This window comes from Vombatus ursinus, unplaced genomic scaffold (genome assembly GCF_900497805.2).
Source record: "Vombatus ursinus unplaced genomic scaffold, bare-nosed wombat genome assembly UNPS02014945.1, whole genome shotgun sequence".
Classification (NCBI taxonomy): Eukaryota; Metazoa; Chordata; class Mammalia; order Diprotodontia; family Vombatidae; genus Vombatus; species Vombatus ursinus.
Genome location: NW_020954723.1, coordinates 1,797,972 through 1,818,702, shown reverse-complemented (window position 1 = coordinate 1,818,702; position 20,731 = coordinate 1,797,972). Strand labels below are relative to the sequence as shown.

General features: G+C 35.4%; 1 protein-coding gene across 5 annotated transcripts in view; it reads left to right on the top strand.

The window, feature by feature from the left end:
* Positions 1 to 20,731, top strand: part of LOC114029979 (pecanex-like protein 1) — a 238,611-nt gene that overhangs the window by 182,524 nt on the left and 35,356 nt on the right. For all 5 annotated transcript variants that reach the window (XM_027844629.1, XM_027844628.1, XM_027844627.1 and 2 more), the window contains 6 exons: positions 2,476 to 2,605; positions 3,710 to 3,768; positions 5,127 to 5,342; positions 8,443 to 8,696; positions 15,227 to 15,457; positions 16,282 to 16,382. In XM_027844629.1, coding sequence (XP_027700430.1) covers positions 2,476 to 2,605; positions 3,710 to 3,768; positions 5,127 to 5,342; positions 8,443 to 8,696; positions 15,227 to 15,457; positions 16,282 to 16,382 — 991 coding nt within the window. The remainder of the gene's footprint in view (positions 1 to 2,475; positions 2,606 to 3,709; positions 3,769 to 5,126; positions 5,343 to 8,442; positions 8,697 to 15,226; positions 15,458 to 16,281; positions 16,383 to 20,731) is intronic.

The following is a 20,731-nucleotide window of genomic DNA, read 5'->3' as shown; positions in this document are numbered from 1 at the left end:
TGTGTGTGTGTGTGTGTGTGTGTGTGTGTGTGTGTGTGTGTGTGTGTACTGGTTTTACTTAGTTGTTTACTTTTGTTTCCTCCACTAGACTGTGAGCTCCTTGAGAGCATGGATTGGCCTTTGCCTTTCTTTGTGTCCTTAGTACGTGCCTGACATGAAGTAGGTACTTAATAATTGTTTGTTGACTAGAAAAGATAGGTTGGAGCCAGGTGGTAAAGGATTTTAAAGTCACGCAGAGGAATTTATATTTTAATCCTAGAGGCAACTGAGAACCACAGAAGTTTATTAAGTAGGGGAGCGACATGATCAGACTTAGGCTTTAGGAAAGTCACTTTGGGGAGAGACTTGTGTCAGGTGAAAAGTGAAGGGAATAAACTGAAGTGGTTAGTATTTTAGAATAATGTCAGGACTACAAACGTGATGGTCCCTTTAGCAGAAATAGGAAATTCAGAAGAGGAATGGTTTTAGGGACAAAAATAATGAAACAGAATAATATATTGTTTCATAATTGTTAATTTATTACCATCAACATTTCAGTATTTGCACAGTTGACAACAGAGACAACTTTTTAGAGGCATGCCTTAGGGCTCAAGAACACAGGCTTGGCAGATTGTAAACAGCCTTAGCATTTTGTTCACAACTATATTTAGTGCCTCCATAGTCATCACAGCTGAGAAGTGGAAAGGAATCATGGGCATAAGCATATGACAGCCTAAGAAAAGGCATTCATCTAATAGAGCTAGGTCCATAGGACTTCTATGATGCTGGTGATGTGATTATTACAATCCCAAGTCCCTATCACCTATCCCAACTTCTTCTTCCACCCCCATCACATTAATGAATAAGGATTTGATTTTGCCCTCTAGAATTCTTATGTGTGATCTTGGATCACAAGGAATTTTGCCATTAAAGTGCCTATAATCTCTTTCTCAAGTGAGCATTGGTGTGAGTAGATGTTTCCATTTGGCACAAAATCTCATACTTTTGCTTGTGTGCCTTTTTTTTTTTAAAGCTAATCCTTATACCTAGAATACTTTCTGCCTTCCTGTGTGTGTCTCCTCTCTAATCATCTTTTGTACTGCTATTTATTCTAATTCTCCCTGTATTTCAAAGCCTTGCTCAAATTCCAACTCTTCCGTGAAGCATTCTTTGTTTCTCTAGTCAGAAATGATCTTTCCCTGCTCTGAAGTTTCAAGTATTGTTGAATTTTTTTTTTAAGGCAATTGAGGTTAAGTGACTTGCCCAGGATCACACCGCTAGTAAGTGTCAAGTGTTTGGTGTGAGGCTGGATTTGAACTCAGGTCGCCCTGACTTCAGGACCGGTGCTCTATCTACTGTGCCACCTAGCTACCCCTTGAATTTCTTTTTAAAAAGCGTTGTGCTATATTTAGAATCAGATCTATCAGAATCATATTTACATATTTACAAGCAGTCTGTGGCAAGTGTTTCTCAGGCCATTACAGTCAAAAGAATTTAGAGACAGGAAGAAAAAAAACAGCTTATTTATATATTTATATATATATGAAGATTACTTTGGGTTAAACAGCTACAATTATTGCAAAATAGAAGATTTTATGTTGTCTTTAGGATCTTCCTAATTTATATAGGATTAGATATAGCATATTGTCTCAAGATTCCATGGGTTTACAATTTTAATTGCTTTAACTCCTAGAATAAGCAACTGCTGATTGCTGGATGAGTGAGCTCTCCCCACCCCTACTCCCAACTACCCAACCCCTTTTATCTCTGATGCTCATACACACTTTATTTGGTAAAGTTTGAGCCTTTCTAATGTACTTAAAACATTTTACTTTGTATTAAAGTTATTTGTTTACTTGTTTTATTTCTATTATAAATTTGATGCCTACTACATAGTAAGTGTTCAGTAATGTTTACTGAATTCCAAGATGTTTTTTCTGAATTTCCCCAAACGATTTTGTAAATAAAAGTAAAAACTGGTAGTAATATAAAAATAGAAAAGCATATTTTGACATTTGATACATTTTAATTATGAAATTTGAGGATCTTTATTGGATAGAAAAAAATTACATTTTTCAACCTCAGAAAAATCTAGTCCAGACTTGTATCATTTTCCTTTACTTACTTGTTATCTCTCTTGTTGGCTTTTCTTCCCATACTTTCTCCTGTTTATTGAAATCCCTGGTTGGGAGCCACTATTATCAAGAAGTATCTCATTTGGGAGTTTATTCCATTGTTAGTCTCTAGAAATTTCTTCAGTGGGAGTAGGATAGTACAAATTTACTATTATGACTAAGATGTGTGAATTAAGTTTAGAAATATACTCTGTCATTCAAACAATCCTCAACCTATCCCATTATCCTCTTATTTAAAGGATTCATTTAGCCAATCACAAGAACTAAAATGCATTTGTAAGAAATCTGTTTCCCTTCCATTTTCATAGTGCTTCTATCTGATCAGGATAAATGGTATCTTCTTTAACCAGCTTTCCCACAGATTCAGCCATGTTGTTTGTCCAGGCTGCCATATCTGCCTTCTTCTCCACCCCACTAAACCCCTTTTTGGGAAGTGCGATATTCATCACTTCATACGTCCGACCGGTCAAATTCTGGGAGAGAGACTACAAGTGAGCAAAATTAAACTGTTTAGAAGTGGATGCCTTTTAGAAGTTATTGTTAATAGTGAACATTGTCATATTAATATTATAATCATTTAAAGAACGAAGTAGTTTGTAGAGTTTGACTCTTCTCTTTCTCCTTTAAACCTGAAGCACACCTCTTTTTTGCCTGGTGTTAACAGTATTTGTATTCCGTTCCTTTCCTATGGCCAGTGTTGTTAGGGTGGTGTTTTTTGCATGAAGGGACATGTTTTTGTTTTTGTTTTTTGCCATAATGATGACAATACAGATGTGTTGAGGGTCATAAGATCATAAATCTAGAACTGGAAAGGAGTCTCAGAGGCTGTTTAGTACATATGAGGAAATTGAGGCCCAGGGATGTTGCTCCATGTTACTAAGCAACAGAGGTTGAATGTAAGCCATGTCCCCTGATTCCAAAACTCATGCTCTTTTATACTGAACCACAATTAAAAGTTACCAGAGTAACAACTAGCAAGATACAAAGGCCCTACCCTTCATGTTGTACTAATAAGCAGGTTTGAGCTGATATTCCATAGCAGTTAATTACTGGACAGAGATAAAAATCATTTTCTCCTTCTGCTTAATGTCAGATGTTCATAGCAGGATGGGATGTTAGCTAGGCAGGTAATAGACCCTAATTAGTCATACAAGACTTTAGAGCTTAGTCAATATTTTCTTCTAACTTGTACATGGTGCCAGAGGGAAGCAGTTAGAACTAATTGTAAGTTTTCGAAGTTGCCAAGTATATAGTAGTTGAAAATCAAGAAGGAAGCATATCTTTTACTTTATGGCAGCCTCACAAATGTCATGGGCATCAGTTTCTTAGCTGTCTACCCATTCTTAGAAGTACATAGTTTAAAAATGACATCAGCATTTTAAAAAAATGCCTAGTACATATTGTTATTAACTTTAGGCAGCTAGCTGAGTTACATCTTGGAAAACCTGTGTTAGATAGTAATTTTTCTGTAAATTTTCATACGATTTTGTTTTTCTTCTCTTCATTCTGCAATTTCTATCCCCCCCCTCAGTTTTATTTTTTTTCTACATAGTATAATATAATCTATTAAGAATTTTTTGTTTTATTTTCTACAGCACAAAACGTGTGGATCATTCAAACACCAGGTTGGCTTCTCAGCTTGATAGAAATCCAGGTAACATCACTAATTTCTCATTGAAACTAAATGAACTTTGTATGTCTCAGATAGAAATTAAATCATTTTAGAAAACTAAATAGATTGAAATGAGAAGACTGAATCTCCTTACTTTCTGTAGACTGTAAAGGCAATAGCCACTCTTGGGCCTAAGCTCACTATTGATTTGCATGGAAGTTTTAACCTGCTCCATTTCTTTTTCTTTTTTTTTTCTTTCTTTCTTTTCTTTTTTTTTTTTTTTTTTTTTTTTTGGTGAGGCAGTCGGGGTTAAGTGACTTGTGTCACACAGCTAGTAAGTGTCATATGTCTGAAGTCAACATTTGAACTTGGGTCCTCCTGACTCCAAGGCCGGAGCTCTATCCACTGCGCCACCTAGCTGCCTCTACCTGCTCCATTTCTAACATGGGCCCATTTACTCTTCCTTAGACAGCCTGGTGTACCCCTCTTCCGGGGAAGACTCACTATATTGGTACTGGATTTAGTGGGGAGAGCCAGTTGACTTTAGCCCTGCTGCAGCTCGGTACTCCTGAGCTCAACAGAAACCTTACACTCTGCTTTGCAGAGATCTGGCCCACTTAATCAATTACTTTTATTCTTTCTTCATTTTAAAAAAATCGCATCCTCTTTTTATTTCTTTGTGAAAGAAAATAGTACTCATAGGAAGACTCTTTTCTTTGAGAAATGAAAAAGTTAAACTAAAGTTCACTTTCTTTAATCAGAGCCCAAAACTGTGGGAATTCATCACTGGATCCAAGTCCATTTTTTATCTTTTCCTTCTCCTATAATTCATTTGTTTGAAATCTCTAAATCTTTTATGTGTTTCCTTTCCTAGTTTGTTTGGGTTTTTATGGCTAGTTTAATAATTCTTTATATTGTTCTTTCCTAAATAGGGTTTTTTCCCTACTGGTAGTGTGGAAATGTTATTAAAAGGCCTTTACCATTTTGCAATTATTTCATATTTCTAACAATATAAAAAAAAATGGAGCCTGAACACTGATCTGAGAAACATACTGTATATTAGTCAGGAAATTTAAGTGGATAGACATAAAAGAACTTTATCTGAACATTTTTAATTTTCCTTTTTATAAAAATTGATTATACATTAGGCCTATGTGAATTATGGGTAGATGGTTTCAAAACAAGAGAGGAAATTAAAGAGTGTGAGAAAGCAAATCATTGGCTAAAGTAAAATTAGGAATTATAAGTGCATAAAATGGATTTTTTTTTTTGTCAAAAAATAATCACAAAGAACCTTCACTGGAAGTGAGTTTATTTTTAATATGTAAAACAATATTATTTCACTTAGGCAGTAAAAGTTGTAGAAGTTAAGATTTGTTTTTATTTTTCTATCCCTGCAGGATCAGATGACAACAATCTGAATTCCATATTTTATGAGCATTTAACCCGTTCCTTACAGCATAGTCTGTGTGGAGATTTGCTGCTTGGGCGATGGGGAAACTACAGTACTGGAGACTGTTTCATCCTTGCTTCTGATTATCTCAATGCATTGGTCCATCTTATAGAGATTGGCAATGGTCTTGTCACTTTCCAGCTGAGGGGACTTGAATTTAGAGGTAAGGTGCTTATTACTTTATTTCTAAAATTGCATCTGTCTTGATTTATATGTTTCATTTGTTGATAACCTTGATCCCAAAGTAGATTTTAACATAAAATCAAGCCTTAGCTTTTGGAATGGAAAAATGGAAAATCAGAATATTAAATTTTGTTCAATTTCATATTTAGAGAATAGTCATAAGCTGTCCTTTGTATATAAAGATGATGCTATTAACACGCCATGAGTAGTTTGAGTTATTTTTCTGGCGTTATGATTGATTTGTGCTTACTCAGGTGTAAGTTTGAGATATAAAGTACATTTTAAAGGTATGTAATAGAAATTCATTACTGTAGTGATATAGGATCCAGGAATAGCTTCCCTGTATTAATGATTCATGATCTATCTCTCTGACACTTTGTGCATTGAAGGGTATTGATTTGACTTGCCATATATCCAAAATTGGGGGAAATTCCTCAATTTTCAAATCATGGTTCTCTTCTTTTTCTATATTCTTAGGCATTACACCCACTGTTGGAGCTTCAATTCTATGCCCTTTGTGAATTTTTCCCATATTTGTTTCTGTAAGACTGATGTATAAATTTGCAGTTCATCTGTCCTTATCAGAAATTAGGATCAGATAATTATGGAGTTGGAAATTACCTTATGGGACATCTAATGCAGCTCTTACATTTCATAAATGAGGAAAATGAAGTTCAGAATTATTGAATGAATGAAAAAGTCTTCCAAACTGCTTACTGTGTACCAAGCACTGTGTTAAGTGCTGGAGATACAAATAGAGAGAGACAGGCCTCTCAAGGAGCTCTCACGCTATATTTAAGAGAACTAACACATGTAAGAAAATTTGGGAAGATCTGGAAGCCCCAAGGTTCAGGGTCAAGGTTGATGACAAGGCCTCGGTACATCAGCAGGTTACATTTTCCAGATCTCTTGGAACTGCCATGTATCTCATCAAAGGATTGTAGTAGGTATTATAAAACATTTATTTGTATTTTACAAATGTCTACCATTAGAACTTCCTTGGGACTCTCAAATAGTTCTGTTCATTGAAACAACTTTATGGAATATTTAAAAAAGAAATTTGACCTTAGAAATAAAATTTGGGAATTGACTGGAACATATTCATTTAAATTTTTTTTTCTTTTTGGTGAGGCAATAGGGGTTAAGTGACTTGCCAGGGTCACATAGCTATTAAGTGTCAAGTGTCTGAGGCTGGTTTTGGACTTGGGTCCTCCCAACTCTAAGGTCGGAGCTCTATCCACTGTGCTACCTAGCTGCCCCTAAAATTTTTTTTTAATTAGTTTGTTGAAATGAAAGGTTCTCAGAAATAAAGAAGTAATAATTCATCAATCAATTATGTGTACTTTTTTGTCCTGACCTATAATTTTATTGGTTCAAGGGAGCTCCCACAGAAGGAAACTCTCTAAAACAGCTATTTTAATTTATGGTCCCCTCAAATTATTTGGAGAACTGACATAAGTTCATAACGTCAGGATCATGTAGTGATACACCCATGCACACACACATAAACACATACATATACATGTGTATGGGGGAGACTCAGTGAAGCAGCCGGGAATGGTGTCAGGGGCAGTCTGCTAGAGAATACAGGAAAGGGTGGGGTCAAGGGTACATATACAGGGGTTTGCTTTGGTAAGGAGAAGGGCTACCTTTTTATTAGAATCTGGAGTGAAAGAAGAAATAATGGATGATGTGAGAAGAGAAGGGGAAAGAGGAAACTTTTGTCAGATGATCTTAATTTTGTTGGTGAAACATGAATCTTGGTCCTGAGCTGAGAAAGGCGTAAGACTTTTTGGAGGCTGGAGGAGAGATAATAAGGTTTAGAATAGCCACAGTGTTGAGTAAGGTAGGAGTAGAAGGATTGTTTTGTTGTCATGAGGGCCCAGTTTAGAAGACAATATAAATTTGTAATAGATCTAATCAGCAGTTTCCTGACTTCCTTCAGCAAAAGCAGTGAATAGGGGCAAAGAAGGTGGATGGTGGGAGTGTTAGAAGTTTAGCGATTGACAAGTTCCAGTGATAGGACAAAAGAACAAGGGTGTTAAGAGCAGAGGATTTTGTAGAGTTGAACTGGTTTTTCAAGAAATCAAAGGAGCCAAGCATAGCCAGTGCAAGGGTGCTGGTCTGGGAATGTACTGAGCATGACTGGAGATTCTGGGAAGGACAATGAGTAAGCAGGATTAGAGTTTGAAAGGAATTGGTAAAGATTGAATGATATAAATGATCAGTTAGAGGGATGTACAGAGTTGGTGAACATGAACGGGAACAACATTTGTGAGTGATGACAAGATCCACAGCATGACTGACTGTCTGTGTAGGTGAGATGGAGTGGGAGGTATAGTGCAGGCCAAAGGAGCTAAGTAGATTTAGGAACTGGGAAGTTAGTATATTTGTGTAAATATCAGTTTGCTTGGTGAAGTTCCTGACTTTGATGGCAGAAATTGCCAGGCTCAATGGAAATGTACTGAGCTATGCACTGAACTCATGGAGAAAAGAGAGAAAATAACCTGTGGGTTGGTAGCTACCAGGATCCGGGTTGGGTGATCAATTTGTTTGTGGTAGAAAGAGATACTGCATGTGACATTTGGAAGTAAGGAGTACTTTAGTTCCCCTGCTATGACCAGTGAGTTAAGATGTGAGACAAAGTGTTGCCTCAAGATTAGGTCCACTGCCCAAACATTTGGTATGCACATACCTGTCTGGAACTTTTCCTATTCCAAATAAGTCATTGCCTCCAAGATGTTAAATGGCCACAGTTTTACTGCATGTTACTTTTTGTAGATGATTGACCACACCTCTTAATTATGTTTCTTTTAAACTAAGTTTATTAGTTTAGATTTTGGGATAATAAGAGAAAGTGGATTTTTATATAATAGAGGAAATCTGACAAAAAACCAAAGTTCTGCTGAGTGTAATACACGCACAAATAATCAGCAGTTGATTTAAATTGAATTTTTGTCAACACCATAAACTGTATTTCTTAAGGTGATAGAAAATCTCAGGATTTGTGGAGTTCTTTTATTTTGGTTTTAATCCTTGACATTTTCCATTACCTTTATAATGGTCTTCTTTTTTTAAAGGTACCTACTGCCAACAACGAGAAGTAGAAGCCATTACTGAAGGAGTAGATGAAGATGATGGCTTTTGTTGCTGTGAACCTGGTCATCTTCCCCACATGCTCTCCTTTAATGCTGCATTTAGTCAACGCTGGCTAGCTTGGGAAGTTCTTGTCACCAAGTATGTGCTGGAAGGCTACAGCATCACTGACAATAGTGCAGCTTCTATGCTGCAAGTGTTTGATCTTCGGAAAATACTCACCACGTATTATGTTAAAGTAAGGGATTTGGAGAACATACTAAGATCTGATAGTTTAAAATATAAATGGTCTCTGGTATCCCAAGCAGTTAACAAAATGTATTTATAAAGTCACATTATTCCTTTCCTCAGTAATACTTCATTGAAGCATACAGTATTAAGGATAGGAAGTAAATAACGGCCATCTCTTCAATTAGTTGAAGAAATTTTACAAAAATAAAGTTTGCAAAAATGTATTTGGTCTCATTTAGAAATCTGCACAAAGCTCAATTGATTAAAACAAAGTAAACCTGTAGCACTTTTTTCATGCCTTCCTAAGATTGTATGGGTGCTTTGCCAGGTACATTATAAAATCATATTATACAAGTTGAAATGGGCTCTCACTTCAACAAGTTATTCCTTGTATTCCTTCCTAATTGATTCACTATTTCATTCTCCTCAAAAGCTATTACGAACTTCATTAAGCCTCCCACATTCCTCTCTCACAACTCAGCTAAGGATCTCCTGTCTTACTGTACTGAGAAAATTGTAGCCATTCACTTTGAGCTCTCTCTACTCCCCTTTTATTCTTCGCAAAACCCCTTAACATCACCTCCCATACTCTCCTTTCTGCTGGTCTCTGACAGTGAGGTGGACTTTCTTTCCAAGGCCAGCTCTTCTCTGTAATGCCATTCTGTTCTTGTCCCCTTATATAGAAGCTCTCATGTCCCCTAGTTATCTTCAGTTTCTTCCCATGTTCTGCTTCGTGGGGTAGTTAGGTGGCGCAGTGGGTAGAATACCGGACTTGCAGTCAAGAGGACCTGAGTTCAAATCTGGCCTCAGACATATAACACTCACTAGCTGTGTGACTCTGGCCAAGTCACTTAACCTCTATTGCCTCTCCAGAAAAAAAATAAAAAAAAAAAACACCACCATATTCTGCTTCCTTCCCAACTCCCTTCAAACGCAGCTAATTCTCTATCCTTAGAAAAAAATTTTTTTTTAAACCTTTCCCTCAAGCTACTGTCCTAAATCTCTCCCACCTTTCTCAAACTCTGAGAAAAAAACTGTCTACTCTTGGGTGTATTCCTTTTTTTTTTCCATTTTTTTGGTGTATTCCTTCTCTTGGTGACTTGATCAGTAGTTGTGTGTTTCACTAATAGAACTGTAAATCCAGCCCTAGTCTTTTCCTTGAGTTTCTGTCCCATACAACTAACTGCCTTTTAGACATTTCAAAGTAGATATCGAAGAGAAATCTCACTCAATGTGTCTAAAACAGAATTTATTATCTTTTCCCCCATATCTACTCCTCTTCCAAATTTCCCTATTTCTGAAAGCAGCATCATTCTTTTAGAGAGATGTTGGAAAGGTGAAATGAACAGGCCTTTGCAACAGCTTGGATGGCGTGGGGTAGGTCATGCATGAGAAATAGCGAAGAATCAAGAATGACACCTAGATTGTGAGCCTGAGAGATCGAGAGGATGGAATTGCCTTTGATAGTGATAGAGAAGTTTAGAGTGGGGAAGAATTTTGGGTGAACAATTATTAGTTTATCTTGAACATGTTACATTTAACATATCTACTAGACATAAAGTTTAGATATTTGAAAGGCAGTTGAAGATGCAAGTCTAGAGGTTAGCAGAAAGGTTGGTGCAGGATAGGTAAATTTAAGAATCATCAGCATAGAGATGGTAATTAAATCCATGGGAGCTGATGAGCTCACCATGTGAAGTAGTATAGAGGAAGAAAAGAAGGTGGCCTGGAACAGAACCCTGGTGGACACCTACAGTTGGAGGGTATGGCTTGGATGAGGATCCAGCTATGGAAACTGAAAATGAGCAGTCAGATAGGTAGGATGAGTGAGAACTAAGAAAAGTGTCCCAAAAAACAAGAGAGAAGAGAATATCAAGGCAGAGAGCTAAGGAGAGGTCAAGAGGATTGAGGACTGAGAACAGGTCGTTGGCTTTGGTAATTAAAGGATACTGGTAACTTTCTACTGCAGACTATTCTCCACACTAAGGTAACTATACAGCTACCTTACTCAGTGGCTCCCTATTGCTTCTAAGATAAAATATTAACTCCTCTGTTTAACTTTCCTTTGAAAAAAATATTACTATTGTGCTATAAGAAATAATGAGCAGGCTGATTTCAGAAAAACCTGGAAAGACTTACATGAACTGATGCTGAGTGAAGTGAGCAGAATCAGAGAATGTTATACACAGCAACAGCAACATTGTGTGATGGTTAGCTATGATAGACTTGACTCTTCTCAGCAGTGCAATGATCCAAGACGATTCCGAAAGATTGACATCCAGAGAAAGAATCATGGAGTCTGAATGCAAATCGAAATATATACTATTTTCACTTTTTTGGTTTTTTGTTTTTTCTTTCTCATTGTTTTTCCTTTTTGTTCTGATTCTTTTTTAACAACATGACTAATGTGGAAATGTGTTTAACGTGATTATACATGTATAACCTATATCAGATTGCTTGCTGTCTTGAGGAGGGAAGAGAAGGAGGAAAGGAGGAAAATGTGGAATTCAAAATTTTACAAAAATGAATGTTGAAAACTATCTTGTTATATGTACAATATGTAATTGGAAAACAACTATTAAGAAAAATATGTAATATTTATTTTTAACATTCCCTTTTGTTTTTTCATTTAAATTTTGAGTTCAAATTTTCTCCCTCCCTTTAGCCCCTCACTCACCCATTGGTAAGGCAAGCAATAGTAAAGTGAAATCATGCAAAACATATTTCCATATTAGCCATGTCACAAAAAGAAAAAAGCAAGAAAAATAAAGTGGGAAAATTATACTTCAATTTGCATTCAGTTCATCAGTTCTGTATATGTTAGAATTTTCACGTATAGCATTTTTCATCACGAATCCTTTGGAATTGTCTTGGATCATTGTATTGATCAGAGTAGCTGAGTCTTTCACAGTTGCACATAATCATAATGTGGCTCTTACTGTGTGCAATAATTCACTGGTTCTGCTCACTTCACTTTGAATCAGTTGTATAGTTCTTTCCATATTTGTCATAATTGAACATTGTTACAATATTGCTCTTACTGTACAATTTTCTCTTGATTCTGCTCACTTTACATCACTTCATATAGATCTCAGATTTTTCTGAAAGCATTCTGCTCATCATTTCTTATAGCACAATAGTATTCCATCACATTCATAACAGTTATAACAAGTCACAACTTGTTCAGCCAATCCCCAGTTGATGGGCATCCCCTCAGTTTCCAGTTCTTTACCATCACAGAAAGAGCTGCTATAAATATTTTGGTACATATAGGTCCTTTTCCTTTTTCTTTGATCTCTTTGGTATACAGACCTAGTAGTGGTATTGCTGGGTTATAGGGTAGGCACAGTTTTATAGCCCTTTCAGCATAATTCCAGTTTGTTCTCCAGCATGGTTGAACCCATTCACAACTCCACCAACAGTACATTAGTGTCCCAGTTTTTCAACATTCCCTCCAGCATTTGTCATTTTCCTTTTGTGTTTTGTTAGCCAGACTGCTAGGTTTGAGGTAGTACCTCAGAGTTGTTTTAATATGCATTTCTCTAATCCATAATGATTTACAACATTTTTTCATGTGATTATATATAGCTTTGATTAATTCCTCCAAAAACTTCCTGTTTATCTCCTTTGACCATTTATCAATTGAGGAGTGGCTCTTATTTTGTAAATTTGACTCAGTTCCCTATGAAGTAAGGCCTTTATCAGAGAAACTTGCTATAAAATTTTTTTCCCAGTTTCCTGCTTTCCTTCTAATTTTGACTTCATTGGTTTTGTTAATATTATGCAAAAATGTGTAATTTCCTGTAATCAGAATTAACCATTATACTTTTTTTCATGGTATACTCTATCTCTTGTTTGGTCATAAACTCTTCCCTTTTCCATAGATCTAATAGGTAAAATTTTCCATTCTCCTCTAATTTGCTCATATCACCCTGTATATCTAAATTATTTCTCTGTTTTGACTTTATCTTGGCATATGGTATGAGATATTAGTCTGTGGTTTCAGCCAAACTGCTCTCCAATTTTCTTAGTAATTTTTGTCAAATAGTGAGTTCTTGCCCCAAAAGTTTGGATCTTTGGGTTTATCAAACACTAAATTACTATGATTATTTACCATTGTGTATTGTGTACCTATTGCATCACTTTATTTCTTAGCCATTACCAGATTATTTTGATGATTACACCAGTGTGATGTAGTTTGAAATCCAATATTACCAGGCTGCTTTCCTTAACATTTTTTCACTGATTCCCTTGACATTCTTGACCTTTTGTTCTTCCAGATAAATTTAGTTATTATTTTTCCTAGATCTTCAGTTCCTTGGTAGTTTAATTGTTATGGCACTGAAGAGGTAAATTAGTTTTGGTAGAATTTTCATTTGAGTATATTGGCTTGGCCTACCCATGAGCAATTAATTTTTCTCCAGTTGTTAAAATGTCTTCACTTGTGTTAAAAAGTATTTTGTAGTTTTGTTCATGTAATTCCTGGGTTTGTCTTGACAGATGGACTCCCAAGTATTGCATATTCTCTGCAGTTATTTTGAATGGAATTTTCCTTTCTATATCTTCCTGCTGTGTTTTATTGGTAATACATAGAAATGTTGATGATTTACGTGGGTTTATTTTATATCCTACAAACTTTGCTAAAATTGGTAATTATTTAAACTAGTTTTTTGGTTGGTTCACTGGGTTTCTCTAAATATAGCATTATGTTGTCTACACAGAGTAATAGTTTTGTTTCCGTGTTGCTTATTCTTACCCTTTAATTTCTTTTTCTCATCTTCTGTTTAACCTTCAAAGTGCCATGCAACTGATCCTATCTTTTCAGCCTTGTTATACATTTCTCTCCTTCCCATACTGCAGCCTTCTATAGCCCTTCATTTCTTATGTTTATGTCTTTATAACAGCTGTCTCCCATGCTTTGAATGTACTTCCTCCTCCCCTGTGCCTCATATAATCCCTCTCCTCTTTCAAGGTACAGTTCAAGTACCACCTTCTACAAGAAGTCTTTCCTGAGCCCCCAATTGTCGTCTCTCCCTAACTACCTTGTATTTAACTACTTTGATTTTTTTTGTTTTTATTCTGTTTTTATTACACGTATATGTAATATGTGTTTATCCATTTGTATGCACTTGTCTTCCACTAGAATGTACACTCCTCGAGAGCAAGGATTGCTTTTCTGTGTGTTTGTATGCCTGTCGCCTAGCAGAGAAGCCTGGCACCTAGTAGTTGATTAATAAATACTAGTTGATTGTTCATTGTTAGCTGATAAGTGCCACATCAGGTACAGATTTTTTTATATCTTTAATTTAATTTTTTGATGAAACTTAACCCAAGTAAGCTATTAAGATGTGATTAGATCAAGGTCCAGAAAAAGCATTACTGTACATATGAATGATATTATACAGATTTTCTTTTTGATATAAAATATAATCAACTTCCTAGGAGTTCTTTTTAAAGTGTTTTCTTGCTCATTTTTTTGTTCATGTTATTTCAGATGTTAATGACAATTTGTCTAGGACACTAGTCCTGAAAGCAAAACTTCCACCGTTCTTTCATCATTGTGGAAAGTCTTTTTAATCCAGAGCTGAGTCCCTCTACCTTAGTAATTTTGGCATAATGAGTTACTGTTGCCAGGTTTCTAATGATGAGACACTCAAGGACTTAGCGAAACTTGTCTTCAGTTAATAGATATATCAGATTCAGCCTCATAGTAGTACTCAGACTTGGTATTAATTACCCATGTTTATACTATAAGCCCATAGTCACCTCTCACTATAATGAAATATCAAAGAAGGATTTTAGTAAAGCCTTTCAAATAATGGTAACGTGCCTATTTGTTGGGCATTATTCCCATTGTCTGTTAATATGTTACAGTATTTATTAAAAATAACCCTGAGGAGTTTTTTTTAAATACTCTCCTTTCATGACTTTTGTGACTCTGCTTTGAAGTCAGCAAACATATATTAAATGCCTACTATGTGCCAGGCCCTGTGCTAAGGGCTGATGATTAAAAAAAACAATAAACAGTCCCTGTTCTCAAATTCACAGTCTTGTGATAGACAAAGGGATAGATGTCAGCAAGCAACTAAATACAGACTAGATGTGTATAGGACACATTCAAGGTAATCTTAGAGGGAAGTCACATATCTTACTCTCTTTCTAATCCATCTTCCATATAGCTGCCTACTTGACATTTGTAAGACACAGATCTGACCATGTCACTCACCTACCTTCATTGCATCCTTCAAAACACAGATTATGTGTCCCTTCCTATCCAAGGCCGTTTCCGATCCCCTACAGTTGTTGGTGTTCTCTCAACCTTTTGAAATTATTTTTTATTGATTCATCTAGTGTACGTGTTGCATTTCTTCCCTCCTTCCCACCCAAAGAATATAAGCTTTTTAATGGTAGTCTTTGTATGTCTAGTGCTTAGAGAAGTGCTTTGCACATGCTTGATACTTAATGTTTTCGTTTATTTTTTGCATTTTAAGGCATTTTTTGCTATGTTGCAACCTTTTTGTTGTTGTTGCAATTTAGGGTATCATCTATTATGTTACAACCTCCTCCAAACTAGAGGAATGGCTTGCCAATGAGACAATGCAGGAAGGACTACGCCTATGTGCTGACCGCAATTATGTTGATGTGGACCCTACATTTAATCCAAATATTGATGAAGATTATGATCATCGACTGGCAGGCATATCCAGAGAGAGTTTCTGTGTGATTTACCTCAACTGGATTGAATATTGCTGTTCTCGAAGAGCAAAAGTAGGTGTGATTGAGTCTGCTTTGCACCCTCCTATCCAGGTTTCTCTCCTGTGTATTGCTCACATGAGCAATATGCATGAAATTAAGTTGGATTTGAGTTAATCACCTTGTAGTATATTTTTGTCATAACTCATGTATTTGATTATTAAGGGCAATAAATACACTTCACATTCATGAGAAGAATTAGAATAGCCAGATTATTAACCCTGACTATCATTTCTTGGAAGTATTTTATTAAATAATGAAATGTCACTGTTTTTTTCTAAGGGTGTGACAGAGTATTCTATATGCATATTATAGTTGGTCATGGATACAGTAAGTGAAATGTGCACTTAAAATTTACTTCCATTGTCTTATCTGATGATAGATAAATTGACTTTCTATCATCTAAAACTGCTTGCCATTAGCTAGGCTTTCTCAATAATCCTTATTATAGTAAAAAAAAAATCCTTATTATAGTAAAAAAAAATCCTTATTATAGTAAAAATTAGAATGAATATTTCTATTGGAAGCTATTAGAAAAACTGATTTCAAAAGTTTTCTACTTGGTAAATTATAAGACAATGATTTTTATTGTATTATATTTTTATAGCACCAGATTAAATCTTAGAATCACGAAGTATTTGTGGCTTATGTTAATGATTAACCTTCTCTTAGGGCTAAGTTTATTTTTATTAGGATTTTTATTTGAAGATGAAGCCAGAAAACAAATGAGAATTCCATTTGTTATTTTACATCTCTTTTTACTTAAGAGTGCTCTTTCCCTTGAGCCCAAGTTATTAGGTAATCATCCATACTCTAACATTTTTTCACTTTTTCCAAAGCCACTAGATGCAGATAAAGATTCCTCCCTAGTAACTCTTTGTTATGGACTCTGTGTTCTGGGCCGAAGAGCTTTAGGCACTGCTGCCCACCATATGTCTAGGTAAGAAAATGCCTCTTTTTTTTTAAAGGTGACAATGGATAGATTATATGTGTTCATCAACTTTTTATGAAAGTATATCAGTATTTTAATTTCTTGTAGAAATTAGTCTTGCAGAAATTAAAATCATGTAGAAATCTTCACCATTTTTATCAATGTAAATCCAGCAGCTGGAAAGAGTTAATATTCACATGACTTATGAAATTCATGCTAAAAGTGTGGTCAAAGGATAAGTAACTTGCCCAGGGCCACACAGTTCTTAAGTATTAGAGGTGGAATTTGAACTTCATGTCTTATTCCAAATCAAGTATTCTCATCCATGTACTCCCTACAATAATTTATATATTAGCCAAATACACAACTTTAATTTTCTACCATGTTTTGCTCGGACCTCTACCGAGAAATGGAAGTTCTTCTTAAAACAGAAACTAAGGTTAAAAATTAACACCAACCCCTATCATAAGGGAGATAAAAAATGAGAAGAGAACTGAAGTAAGAGAGCAATGGAATGAAAGAGGGCCACCCCTCCCCCCCGGACCACACATGAAAGTAAGGTCCTTTACATTTATTACCATAATCAGAATGCAGAGATAGCATGAGAAAATGTGCAGATGAAATACTTTGTAGATTTCCATATGAGTCACCTTCTTTCCACCAAAACTGACATGCGCCATGTAACATTTGCTGGAACTTTTTCTAACTTCTAGTCCTTCCCCTCTCCATACCATAGCCACCCTATCCCTTATTGTATATTCTTAATCATAAGTACAGCAAAAAGAGCCAGACTTTTCAAACTGTTACATAGAGAAATACTTTTCTGCATATTTATGTCCCAAAGATAGTATCCCTTGCACATAGAAATGTTTGTTGAAATAAATTAAACATAAATTAGAGTATCAAATATGTTTTCATTAAACTTAATCCTCTTTACCTGAGAACACAGGCATTGTTGTTCCACAGTCCTCGAGTTTCTTCTTTTAGTCTTTTCATTCCACAAACATCTGTAATTCTCTAGTTACTATTCTAAACTTTTTCCTTTCTCCTCAAATTCCCAATCATGTCCCCCCACATCCTATACTCATAAATCTGAATTCTAATAGTATTTTTCATGACCATTTCTGCCTTGGATCTCACATAGTACTTTGTTTTCCCTATGTTTATGCATTCTATTTTTAGCATGTATTCAAATTATTTGTACTGTTATTGTCTCCTACTTGACTGTAAGTTCCCTAAAAAGAGAGATTATGACTTGTCAAGATTTTGTATCTCTTCTAGCACCTATCATAGTTCTCTTTATACAGCAAATACTTAATAAATATTTTTAATTAAATTGAGTAATAGATTACAGCATTCAGGGACTTGACTATAGCTCACCAAATGCAAAATTACAATTCTTTTAGGCAAAAAAATCTCTGTACATATGTTGACTCATTTCATCAACATGCAAACATTTTATTACTAAGAACAATGAATGCCTTACTTTGAAAGAAAGTATCCCTTTCACGTCATGATTTTCTCCATCATGGTTTTAATATATTGGGGGTCAGCATAAGAAATAAAATGGGAATTTTGGGGGAGTTTTGTGGATGCCAAAGATGACACTCAGAGGCCAACAGATGACACAGAAAAAATTTAGAAACTCAGAAATGCATAAGATATTTGTATAATATTGTATAATATCAACATATTTTATCTCTTAGTACCATAATCATTCAGACTTCTGTGGTACAAAGGGAAGGCCAAAAATTTTTATGTGGATTTTCCAGATTACAGGGTGCTGTGCCTTTAACCCTTGCAGTGTGGAAGGAGTGCCTGTAGAGTTTGGGTCTAGGGCCAAACCATTCCTTCCTCCTGGCTAGAGCAGTATAGTCCCTGTTTGTCCTTCCCCTCTCCACTCGGCAACATGCTGTTGCCATGCTTTCTTCTTCCTTCTCCCTTCTGTTCCCCTGCTTTCCAAAATGGCAGTTAGCTTATCTGTTAAACTTACACTAATATAAGGAAACTGTAGGAGTACCTTGGGGCCCCTTCTTTAGTTCCTAGGCTACAGAGTTATTATATAATTATTTGACTTTTCTATTTATTTTATTGTGTTTACTTATATCAAAGGCTGTGTGGCTGAGTGGATAGAGGGTTGGCCTCAAATTGAGGAAGACCTGGGTCCAGGTCTTGTTTTGCCCAACACACATTATCTGTGTGTGAATATCTTCTAGTCAGTTAACCTCTCAGTACTCTAAACAACTCTTTAAGACTCTGAGTCTTAACTAACTCTTTAAGACTGCAAGCAAAGAAAACACTGTCCTACATTAGTAGAAAGTTGACTCATCTTGGAGTTTTCCTATATCAGTGAAATCACAGGTCCAGTTCCTATTCTTGTTTCCTTACATAGATCAAATAAAATAGTAAAAATACAATGTGACAAGGTTAGTAGGAATGCTCCTCACTTGTAACTGGGTTACTTGGATCACTGTCCTCATACGTAGGTCACCTCTCAGTCTGCTATTTGATTCATTTTCACATTTAATCACGTCATCTTGAGATCTAGGGTTATCCAGGGTTATGCACGTGTAGAGCCTTTGTTTACTAAAGTTTCAACATATGTCTCCCCAATCAATAAGCTCAGAGCTCCCACCCTTGTGCTTAATATTATTAATTTAATAAATCTCCTAGTTACTCATCTTTATATATTAAATCCCTTAATTTCCTAGGATTAAATTAGTATCGTAGTTAATGAACATACAATTTATTAACAATAAAATCGATAATAAAACAGATAATTTTTTACAGTATTTTAGTTGTGAGAATTATCACAACCAGAATCACCACAAACCTCACTGTAATACAGAAGTATTATCTTTCCTTCTGAAAACAGTCCCACACCATTTAGTTTACTCAGCATAACAAAATTTCTTTGCAAGAATCCCCTCCAACTTCTTAGCATGATAAAAGAAAGATCTCTATTGTCTTTTTCTCTCTCTCTCCTCACTCTCCACAATTTCTCATAGTTCCTCATATATTGACACTACACTTGAACACACTCCTTAACTCCATAGGGATTAGTACCTCACAGATTTACAGGTTACTATGTTAACTCTACGTCTTCCTCAATGAGAAAGTAAGAGCCTCCGTGGCTTCCATAGGAGAGACTTTTAAAATAGGAATTACAGTAGGAATCAGTACAGAGTGGTTAAAATCTCTCCTATAAGATAATATAAAGGAATTACTAAAAATGATTCTTCTCTTTTAAAAGTTGATTACCACCTTCCCCAGATCAAATGATTAACAAAATATAAGCTGGAACAAATAGCTTACCTCACAACCTACTCTGCCTTATTACTGTGTTCCTCTACCTTTTCTCCCTTTTCTTTTTTCTCCTGGCTCTACCTCTGCCTTTATTCCTTTTATATATCTTTCTCTTTCCCATTCAGATTGATTTGTGTTTATCAGTCATTCTCTTTTCTCTTCCTTTTTTCCTTTTTTCACCATTCCTTCCATTCCTCCTTTATCTCCTCTCCTCCAGTTCTAATACCTTCTCACATTATTAAAACTGAAATATATTTTTACTTTTTGTTCTTGCTGAGCACAATTTTATGATTCCTTTTCTTAATTTAAAAATTGAGCACGTTGAATATTTTGTTTTTACTTCTAAGGAAGAAAAAATAAATTAAATTACTGTTCTGTATATGGCCGTCAATTGATTATTTTCCCCCATGATCAATGAGAAAAAGAGAGAGAGAAATAAAGAAACTAAGAAATCACTTATTAAGTACCAGGCATTGTACCAAGCACTTTACAGATATCTCATTTGATCTTCACAACAACCCTTAGGTGCTGTTATGATGTCCATTTTATAGTTGAGAAAATTGAGGCAGACTGAGGTTAACTGACTTGTCCAGGGTCATACAGCTAGTAAATGTCTGAAGCTGTATTTGAATTCAAGTTTTCTTGATTCTAGTCCCAGTGCTCTATGTACTGTGCCATCTAGCTGCTAGTTGGAAAAAGTTTCCCTACAAAGAAATTATTTTAATTATTATAAATTTTTATAGTATTTTAATATCTTTCTATTCTTTCAAAGCTTCTATGAAGCTTTCCATGATCTTCTTAGCTAGAAATAGTCTTTCCTCATCCAATCTTTAATCTCAGCTACTCTGAATCCTTTTATGCAACTTGATCATATTATAACTTGTATTATAGTTTTGTGAATATATTTTATCCTCTCTTTTCAGTTCCCTCATTACAATATAAGCTCTTTGAGTTCTGAGATTGTCATGTTTTTCTTTGTATCTCTAATGGTACTTAATAAATAAAATGAAAAAAGTAGGTACTTAAGACATTGTTGAATGTTTGAAAGGAGT